The sequence below is a fragment of the Clupea harengus genome, chromosome 7 (assembly GCF_900700415.2).
Source record: "Clupea harengus chromosome 7, Ch_v2.0.2, whole genome shotgun sequence".
Classification (NCBI taxonomy): Eukaryota; Metazoa; Chordata; class Actinopteri; order Clupeiformes; family Clupeidae; genus Clupea; species Clupea harengus.
This window is the reverse complement of record NC_045158.1, coordinates 20,071,790-20,082,805: the sequence shown is the minus strand read 5'-3', so window position 1 is coordinate 20,082,805 and position 11,016 is coordinate 20,071,790. Positions and strand designations below refer to the sequence as shown.

Here is an 11,016-nt window from a genome sequence, read left to right as displayed (position 1 = left end):
GCATATTTAAGAACACGCAGGGCTTTGTGGATGTCCATTGTGTGTGACAGACCCATCTGAACCCAAACAAAGCTTTTTTTATTATTTGATCTCGGTGCTGATACTCCACATCTGATTGGGCTGGGGGGTAAGGCCTCTGAGGCAGAGAGGAGGCTGGGCTGACATTAAAAAAAAAAAAAAAGTCTGATGGGAGGATTTTGAGTTTATTTTATTTTTCGCTTAAATAGAAAAAAGAGAAAAGAGAAAGGTGAAAATGGATTATTCTACCAAGTGGATTAGCAGCACAGCAGCAGCGATAAGATACACACAAAGAGCTAGAGTTCACACAGAGGTGCTCAGGAGGATGGAGTGTGAGTTAGCCACAGATTTAGACACCGGTGTGCTCTGCCATGCATTAAATTCCCTCGTTTTTTGTGTGTGTTAAATCATCTCAAACGGACACATTTGCTTACTCTCGCTAATCTACCAACTCCTGTTGGAGGGGGCTGACACATGCTGATTTGTCGCTGTGGTATGAAGATCCAGATAGCATTGGGGATTAAGGAATGGAGGAACACACTGAAGAAATCAAAATCGTTCTTTCGAAGAGATCTTTGTTTTGTTTATTTAAAATAAATAGAAATATACAATACATACATTGGGTAAAAATTCATCTGTGGATTGCCATATTTGCGAGTTACTGTAACCATTTAGCTAGTGTTGGTGTGTGTTAGTATCTGAAAAAGCACATAAGCCTATGTCACAATATCCACAGGAAGTGGTGAAGGCTGAGAGGGTTGACGAGACTGAGGTGGAATATGTGGGAACTCAGATATGACATTGGAATGACAAGACAGAATGCAAGAAGGAAGCAAAAGTTCTAGGCTACATCCTGGACATTTGTGTACCAATAATGTAAAACGCATGATATTGTGAACAGTACATTGCAACCAGTAACCCTCCCTATCAAGTCAAAACGCTCTTGAGCTAAAACAAGTCTGAAAGAAGACATTGGAAAGAGGCATTGGGAAATGCTGCTCACCATGACCAATCTTTTGCCAGTGTCAACATTCAACTTTCAACTTTTATTCAAGTATGTAGTTGTGGATTCTAATTGCTACCTTGCATCCAGTCTATAAACAACAGTACAGCTGTCCTAAAAAGCTTCAGATGTCCTCTGTATAAACCAAAGACATTCATGGGTATTGAAGGATGGGAAGACATTTTGTATTGTTATTTTTTTCCACCACTGGAGGTCACTGAGTGGATGCCAAACCTACTCTGGGCTCAACTTTTCACTTCCCCCCTTACGCCTCAGGTTTGAATTATTCTTTGAGTTCTTTGTCTGACAAAGTAAATTGTCGAGGAGCGTTGTTGGCTCATAATCTTTACAGTGAACTTGCTGCTGTCACATCATGGACATTAAAGTACTGAGGTTAAAGTATCAGTGTAGATAGTGGTCTGGACAGTGCAGATAAAAAATGTCTTCTTTTTGAGGTGATGTCCCAATAAACACTGCCTACTGTGTATACAGTGTATTTGCTCATTGTTTACAAACTGTTTTGTCATCCATCTTAAAAAGGCCCTTACCTCATTATCAAATGCTTTGGAAAAATGCACAATTAGTATTGCTTTTGTATATATACATTTGGTTGAACTAACTGCCCATTTCATTTTTCAGACTAAATGATAAGGCTTCCCGATGAATAAAGATTGTTACCAAATTCAAACTGCAGGGAACAAGTAGTGCATACCATTTAGTCTCCTAGAGTAAACAGAACCTCATGTTGACATTCTGACTTAGTAAAAGTAAAGCACTGGTGGAGTGTGGCAGGTGCAAGCTCCATCTGTGGCGGCCATTTTATCAGTGAATTTAAGGCTCACAAAAAACACTATTCATACAGGCCTCATTCACCCGTTAGTGCATTGCTTGGACATTCAATCATTAGTGTTCAAGTGCTTTGTGGCTATACACCTGGCTTTGGAAATAGAGATTAGAGATCATGCTGTTTGCACATTAGTGGGTTAATATCATACCAGTGTGTGCTATTGTCAGTGGAGGAGTGTGGGTTTAGTCTTTACAACTATGTTTATAGCTAATGTGTCTTGTACTATTACATTCAACACATCTCAGGTCTTGTAATGATATAATATATCCACTGAGATGTCACCATATTTATACATACACATTTTTCAGGAACTGCTTTGAATATTCTGCGCATCTAAAAGGACAAGGGTGTCCTGGCAGTCCTATGTCTTTCTTTTTGCCTGGACTCAACTGTATACAAAGAAAACATTGCCGAAATATCAACTAGCAAGATTAAATGAATTCTGCTTTCTGTTCTGCCAGCATAAGAAAATAATTTGTTTTCCCATGTTATAGTTGAATTTTAAAAACTGTAAACTACGGTTATAAAGGATCCCAGGTAATAGGTAACAGGGGGAAAATGTTGCTAGGTGTGCTTTACCTCTTATTAGGCTCATTGCAGCCCGATTCTGCAAGTCCATATGTCAGGTCAGTTGCCACTGGGATTATAGTCTGGAAATGCTCAATAGAGAAAAGCTTCTATGGCCAGGTTGTGCTTGCCGGTCAGCGAAGACAAAGAGGCAGCACATACATTTTTGACTCTCTCTGACATGAAGGTTGCTCTGGCTTGGCGAATATTCTCAACCACTGTGTAAAGATTTTGGATCAGTGCCCGTTAGCCTGCCCAGTCACGCTGTTTCCAGACCACAATGAACACAGTTAATATAGGATGGCGGCCAAATTAGCACCCTTCAAGGCTTTCTATTGGCATACCATTTTTACACAATGGAAGACCATGAGACCATGGTTTACCACCCTGGCCTTGATGTAACGTTCAAAACATCAACAAGAGCTGATTTAGCACTGTCAGTGATAAACAAGCATCTTATTGTTTTATCGATTATGAAAGATATGTTATCTTGATGAATCCATCACTGGTCCTGGTCCTGTACATAATCCATCCGTGATGATGGTGATGATGATGATGTCATATTATTGTTTTAACCGTAGAAGTAGAAAATGATTCCATGGCTTCACCCATCCATGACCTTATATCTCTGTGGCAACCAGGTTGTCAAAGTGAAGCTGGGGACTGTGGATGTCCATGTCAAGCTCAGTCCTGCTATCCATCTCTGCTGTCAGTTCCCGCAGTATTTTCTCCAAGTCTTGGTTCTTTTTGTGCATCTGCAAGTAGTTGTACTGCAGCTGCCTCTGGTATCTTATCACCTTGTCCTTTTCCTTGTTCCATGTGTGTCTCTCCTGTTGGAAGTGGTTCACCATCTTGTCTTTCTTTTGTTTCTCCTCCATCAGCTCCTTTCTCATTCTTTCCACCTCCTTTTGTAGAGCGTCTGTGTCCACCATTTTGGCTCTCTGTGTTGCCTGCCCATTCCCCTCTCTCCCCCCTTTCTCTTGATCTGCTGCATCAGCTGTGCCACCACCAAAGACCTCCATTTTGGCTCTGGTGATCTGCAGCTTCAGATGCTCCTCCTCAAGTTTGGCTCTGCTGCTCTGCAGTTTCACCTGTTCCTCCTTTGCCATACTCAGCTCCTGTTTCATGCCCTTGATGTCGGTCTCCAGGTGGCCAACCTTTTCCCTCAAGAGGTCAGCCTCATTTTTTTTTCTTTGTAGTTCATTCTGGCATACCTGGTGGATAGATCACATATTCATAGGTTACTAAGTGATTTCTACGTGACTTAGAGATTTCAAGCTTCTGTCATATTCACTGTGTGTGTAGCATATACCGGACTTGAACAGTATTTGCATTGCATCTTCATATATTTACACTGGCAGTTGGGGAATTCAGACTTTCTCCTCACACTTGCAATTAAGAGAATCCCTGCTCTCCGTCTGGTAATCCCACCTATTTAATTGTTGGATTGACTCGAGTGGGCAAACAAAACCATTCACTTCAATGAGCCCCTACATCCTGACATAGGTTTCTGCACGCAAGAGAGCACTCTTGTAATGTGAAATATATGGTTGAGTGAGATTGGTGGGAAAGTGAGAGTGAAAAGCTTAATGAATTACGACCCAGGAGAGTATTGGTGGCAGTTGATCAAGAAGACACAGTGAGTCTGTACCTCGACCTCTGCGCAGCGAGTGCGAATGGCGTCTTCATTCTCCTTGCTCTTCCTCTCCAGCTCCCCCATCTTGTTCTTGGCTTCTCTGAGCGCTGCTTTGAGGTTGACAATCTCGCTCAGCTTGTGTCCGACATCCGCCTGCGAGTCTTTCAGTTGCTGTTTCAGAAGTGATATCTCCCCTGATTTCTGGCACACCTGCAAATGAAACACACCAAGAATTAATCTTCTTTCTCATCACCTGTTCTTGGTATTCACTCCATAAACAAGTCAAATTTCATTACTATCCTTTGCTCTCAACACCGGGGAACACAAGAGAAAAATGATTCCCCTAATTACATGCATGTCCTCTTTGTTTTCTGTGCACAAAATCTGATCTGTCACAGTAAACCCACACATAAATCCTGAGACTCTAACGAGAGCAAGTGTATCAGCCAAAATGGCAGCCAATTCAGCAAGAATTTCAGGAAAACATTGCACCAGCCGTGAACTTTATTGGGAGAAATATCAAAGCAATTAATTAGCACAGTGAATATATTGTGTGCATAGCTATGACACAATACTATTCCACTGCATTTGTGGTGCGACATCTCTGCATAGTTTTCTTCAGTATTTTCTCTAAACACCATTTGTTTTTTTATGACAGTTTAACCACTCATGTCAGGGCACAACAGTTACATTTAAAATAAATTTACATTTATTTATTTTGCAGATGGCTTTATCCAAAGGGACTTAGAGTTACAGATATACATCAGTAACATATGTGTGCTCCCTGGGAATCAAACCCGTAACCTTCCTCTACCAGTTGCTCTACCAGTTGAGCCAGAGGAACGTAATTAGCCATCCACTGGGCTTTCATCTCTCACCTCCCACTGAGTCTCCTCCAGGGTCGGAGCTAGCTGGATCTGCTCCCTCTCGTAGCTCCTCAGCCTAGCCTCCACAATCTCCCTGTCACGGTTGAGCTGGTCCACCTCCTCCTGGAGCTGCTCCTTGTCCTGCTGGAGCTGGATGACTTGAAGCTGGAGGAGCTGCTGTGACCTGAGTGCCCTCTGGGAGGCCTGGCGGAGCTTGGTGGAGCAGCGCTGTTTGAGCCCCTGCATCTCCTCGGCGCAGTACCGCTGTTTCTCCTCGAACAATTGGCACGTGTCGACCTCCTTCTCCTCGAAACACCCCTGCAGCTCATGCAGCTCTGACTCACGTTCCAGAAGCTTCCGCTCCAGCTGCAGGATCAGCGACTCGTCCATTGAGATTGGCGAGCGCACGCAGCCCATCTCCGACGCCGGCGTTGCGGCCATGGCTTTAGTCACACTTGTTGTCGTCTCGGGGAACAACTCCAGACTAAGCAAACCCCCAGAATGGCATGTGGTAGCCGCTGCGGCTATATCCTTATTCAGGTTCATTGCCGCCGTTAGACTATCGCTGAGTGTCGACGTGGCTTGCGCATTAGCCACATTGCCCGTGCTGTTCATCCAGCTGCCCACTGTTATCTCACCAGCCCCGTTGCTGTCCCCGACACACGCAGGCCCTGACACGCCACTCAACCCTGAGGAGTTACCGCTCAGGTGGTGGTGGTGCTGCAGCAGGCTGACGTTGTGGGCCGAGCCACTGTAGCGCACCAGGTGGCCTGTGGATGTGCCAGTGCTGGTGCTGTCCAGCTGGCTGCTGTACCCCGTACTGTGGGTCGGCAGGCTGGACATGGAGTTCCGACCTGAGTCGGTCAGCGTGCCCGACCCGGTGTCCTGTTTGGGTTCCGGGGTGTCCTTTGACCTCTCGGATGGGCTGAGCGTGTGGCCCAGGATGTGGTTCAGGCTGTTGTGTGTCTCCATGGAGGAGCTGCTGCTCCTGGGAAGGACTGGCTTGAAGGCAGTGGGCCGGATAAGGACCTTCTCCACACTCTAAAACAGACAAAAGAGAAAGCAAAAAGGTGATAAATAAAAACAGCCAATATACAAATGGAAACTGCACAGTGCACTGTTGGGTAGAATGGGCTATTTTCTGTTATTTTCTCCTCCTCTCTTGCCACCTCTTCTCTTGGGCAAGAGACAGAGAGAGCGAGAGAGAAAGAGAGAGAAGAGATGGATGACTCCCTGGTATGATATTAATTATGTATGTCAGTGGCGTGTGAGAGCGGGAAGATTTCGCCGCCTCAGCATACCTTCTGTCTGACTCCGTGGCTGCCGTGCCACGGCTCCGTGTGTCTCTGGCACCCGTAGTTTATAAAAGGGGCTATTGAGAGCGGGGCAGCTTGCATAAGCGCAGGCCCGGCCCCCCAGACCAAAACTCTTGGGAGATCAAGGCATTCTTAACGCGTCAATCTCAGGGCTTAATTAAATGGAGTAGACAACAGTAAGCTCTCAGAGAGAACGCTGGAAACCACCAGGAATTACTCGCCCATATTACTGTACTTGTCTGGGGGCTTGGAGGGAAAACAATAGCGTGGTTTTGAGAGAAGGAGAAGCCCCTTAATGTTATATGCATGGCTCAGTAGTTTCCAGAAATGCATAATATGTGCCCTGGAGTTGGCTTTTCTTTTTTAGATAAAGAGAAACTATCCGTCTTGTACTGTCTCCTAGAAAGTACATGCAATGCAGCTGGAAACAACAAGGCCCCATTCCAAAGTCAAGTTAAAACCAGATTAATTATTCAGTTGAAACACTGACTTCTAAATCAGAAATCAGTAATGCATTCAAAAGGTTTTATTTGATAGTTATTTTATCACGTGTTTTCCAGAGATCAGACTGAAAAATGTATTAAAATAAATAAAAAAAGATAACAATCTAAATGTCTTTGTCATCTTTTGACTTTGGGTTGTTACCTTCTCCAGTTTTCCAGACATCGGTATTAGTTCCGGTGGAGTTTTCCTGCCTGCATCGGTATCCAATGACGCTCTATCACGGTCCTCTGCTTCCGCGTTTCTGTGGTGACCAGGCTTGGGCTTCTGGCTCACCTTGATATAAAAGAAGTCCTCACTTTTGCCCGAATGGAAAACACCTTTGTTGTTATTATTAGTGCCACTAGGGTCCTGAGAGAACCCATACTTCAGGAGGCCGTCCAAACTCTTGCCTGTACGTTTGGAGTGGAGCCCCTTTTTGAGTTTGTTCTGTGAAGCGCGGCAGTGCTTGCTGTTGAGGCTATGTCCCGGGATCAAACTGCTAACACTGCCCATGGCTCCAGGGACATCAGTGTGGATCCAGAGGAAGAGGTGGTGATGAGAGTGCAATCAGAGGATGCTGTGATTGAAGACGGCTGATGGTGAAGTGTACACATAGCCTCTAGAGATTCTCCTCAGTGTTCCCATGTGTCATCCTGGATAGAGATGAAAAAGGAAATGGCAAAAAAAACAGCTTTATCAGTTGTCATTAAATACAATTCACGGCGATGATGGTCATCTATGTGTGTACATCAAGAAGACCTACACAAAGTTTGCTATTGTTTAAAACAATACAAAAGGACTGTTTACCATTATAATTAAACCATTTATTTATATTGATTTCGACCCTCATGGATATTCTTAAGTAAACATTTGATTTAAAAAACGTTTCAATAATGGGCAGCTTTGTAGAAATTCAGTGCAAATAAAGGCTCTGTCGATTTGGACGAACAATGGGACACAGAGAAAAATCCGCACACACCACGAAGCCTTCTGATGTTGGGGATGTGCGTTAATGATGTTCCTGTTAGCTGAGATAAAAATGGGTGTGTATGCAGGACGTTAGCCAGTTTTGGCCTACTTCTCTTTGTGTTTGTGTTCAAATCATTCTTAGGTCAGGAACAAACACAGAAACAGGAAGTGTGTCTTTAGGGACTGCTCTGGGTGAGTTGATAAGGAGATAAGACTGATGGCAGTTATTCAGAGCTTCCTGATTTTAAAATTAACTCTTAGAAGCATTCTTACCAGACTTAACAAACACAATACTTAAACGCACATTCCAAAGTTCTTTTAATATGCTTGATATCGCAGTGGTGGACATCGTACACACACACAAACACACACACACACACACACACACACACACACACACACACACACACACATATTCAGGAGTAATAACAACCTTGGAGATCCCATTCCATCCCATCCCAATCTCTCATTTTGGCTGCTCCTAATAACCTGCCAACATAATAAAGCACTCCTCCTAGTAGCACTGCAGCACCGAGCCGAGTAAGCAGACAATAGAACAATAGATTGTGTGCCTTATTTCCAAACTGGTTACCCCACAAAACAGGGCCTGAATGTTTGAATGAGATACATTTTACTCTTACTTCTACTCAAGTAATTGTTTTGATGGGTACTTTTATTTCTACTTGAGTCATTATTATTATAAAGTAACAACAATTTTACTTGAGTACAGCTTTTGCTTATGCTGCCCACCTCTGGTTGTCAGTCACATGATGGCTGTCTAGTGGTATTATATTGAGAAACCGTGTGCATGCCTTTGAAATAAAAAAGGGTTAAAAATCCCTTAAATAATTTTGAATTAACTAAATAAATCCCTCCCGTTTTTCTCAGTTGCAGAAAGATGTGTTATGCAGTTTGTTATAGATTCTGAGAGAAAATCCCTACAGCAGCATCAACACCCTGCCGCCACCACCACTGAAATATAACACTGCCAATTAAAGGCAATTTGACGAGGTGCATCGTGGCACAGGTGGTTTTCCAAAGGGATTATCAGTGGAGAGGCCTTGCTGCCACTCCATTACCTCATTTTCACACCTCTGGCACTCATTTTTTCTCAACCTCTCTCTTTCAATCAGTATGTTGCTCTGTTTCTCTCTCTCTCTCCCTCTCTAACCCTTACTCCCTCCTCTCTTTCTTTCTTTCTTTCTTTCTTTTTTTTCTCTCTGACTTTCTCTCTGTCTTTCTATCTTTCTCTCTCTCTCTTGTTGTCCCTCTTTTTGTCTCTCTCACTTTCACTTTTTTGCCTTTTTCTCTCTGTTCTCTCCAGACATGGCATCTGACATGCGGTCCATATGCCACTTTTTTCTGATCTGCTGATCTGGCAGTCCACAGGGATCCCCCCTCAGTCCTCTCACTTGTCTAACTGGCTCCTCATCTTACCACCGGCTCATCTCCGCTCATCGGCCAGCCCTGACACATTCAGAAGCAGCTGGTCCCCCTAGCCTGCCCCGTGTCCTGGATTCATATCCATCATAACAGATGCATTGTGTCCCACTGACCTGCTGAGTGTCCGTGCAAAACAAAAGAGTGGCCTTTGACAGGCGCGTGTGTGACAGCTCTCATTATGATGATGAACTGCATACCAAAGACTCCTCCGATATACATATTCCACAGCACACTGACATGATACTGAACACACACCAACTCATCTCTCTCTCTCTCCCTCCCTCTCTCTCACACACACACATGCATTCCCTCCATCATTCACACAAAAGATGCCACATGCTCAGCAAATAAGTTAGAAAATGTATTCTATCATATCACATCATATCATATCATATCATATCATATCACATCATATCACACCATATCACATCATATCATATCTAGGGTTACATCCTACAATACATCCTATCCATCCTATCCATCTGCTAGTATCCTGACGTAGTTTACCTTTTTGTCCTCTAAGCCATGAGTTCCCTTCCACCCCATCCCCCATCCCTGTTCTCCCATAAAATAATTTCCTCCTTTGAAGTCCATTTTAATCACCTACAGTTGCCAGTGTGGCAATGAAATCTCAGTGTCTCCCTATTTACTTTGAAATGAATCCTTAAAAAAAAGCAAACTGACTGACTCACACTCACTTACTCACACTCACTTACACACTCCTGCTGGCTGCAAATTACAACATCTGTTCTCTCCTGAATCCCAGGCGAGATATGGCAGGAGAGCAGACAACCCTTTAGCAGTTTCCTCCAATGAAATGGCTTGGCTGACATCTCTTTGTTTTAAGCTCCAGCACATGCTAAACCTGCCCTTGAGCTACTCTGAACAAAGGTATGCTTTTACTTTTGTGGGTTTTGCTCATAGCAAATGTTATTATTTAACATTATGACCAGAGTAGACTAGAGTAGACTATTTATGGGATGCAAAGACCCTGAACACTGCTTGAAGATAATAATGATATTACCAAGACAGACTAAAGTCTATCATGATCATTTAAAGACAGATTCTCTGCTCTGCTGCAATAATATATTTCTCTATGCACTCAGAACATAATAACACATGTGTACTGGTTGCATTGCATTGCATGTTATGACATTCAGAGAGTTGACATGAAGTCTGTCTACATGACACATTAAGGCTATACTGTAGTAGAGATAAACATTCTCAACTAACCTAAAGTATGCAAGATTCTGCTTGCCTGCATGTCTGTCCTCCTGCACGACTGGTTGCCAGTTTGTCTGGCTTTGCTTCCTAGTCCTTATCACTGCTTGTCTAGACTGGACTATTGAGACGGAAACTCCATGCAACAACAGCTCCACGCACGCAAGTGATCACTTACTGTGGCAAGAGCAGCCTCCATGTGGCAGGTTTGTCCAGGCTACATCCCCTCAACGCTCTTATAAGATCCTCTCCAGGTGCAACCCAGAGTGCGCTGTGTGTTATGTGAGTGTCTGTCTGTGTATGTGTGTAGGTGTCCTTGACTGAACCAGTGAGTGAATATATCAAACTGCCAACAGTCAAGAGGGTGCCGCTGTGCACTAGGGGGCGGGTCCGTCTCATTCATCCTCCTCCGGCTTTTGCATAACTGACATGTAAATGGGGGCGGGGTGTGTGGGTGTGTGTGGGGGGGGGGGGAGTATGACGGGACCCCTGATGTCCCCCACAGGAGAAGGGGAGAGGGGAACACGCGCCTCTCCTCACAAGGACGTGTGCCGCGGCTAAAGTGATTAACTCACTGCAATTCACAATGACTCGCTCTGACCTCCCTGCCCCCTTCCAAAATGCACAGACACACACACACACACACA

The 11,016-nt window shown here is 44.1% G+C and overlaps 1 protein-coding gene across 2 annotated transcripts in view; it reads right to left on the bottom strand.

Moving 5' to 3' along the window:
* Positions 1-588: 588 nt before the first annotated feature.
* lzts1 (leucine zipper, putative tumor suppressor 1) overlaps positions 589-11,016 on the bottom strand; it is a 29,563-nt gene continuing 19,135 nt past the window's right edge. The window contains exons 1-5 of one of the 2 annotated variants that reach the window (XM_031570778.2): positions 10,548-10,755; positions 6,899-7,389; positions 4,950-5,978; positions 4,087-4,281; positions 589-3,649 (exon numbers count right to left, since the gene is read on the bottom strand). In XM_031570778.2, the coding sequence (XP_031426638.1) occupies positions 3,056-3,649; positions 4,087-4,281; positions 4,950-5,978; positions 6,899-7,249 (2,169 nt within the window). In that variant the 5' untranslated portion in view covers positions 7,250-7,389; positions 10,548-10,755 and the 3' untranslated portion in view covers positions 589-3,055. Of the gene's footprint in view, positions 3,650-4,086; positions 4,282-4,949; positions 5,979-6,898; positions 7,390-10,547; positions 10,756-11,016 lie in introns of those variants that run through there. The other variant, XM_031570779.2, reaches the window with a different exon arrangement.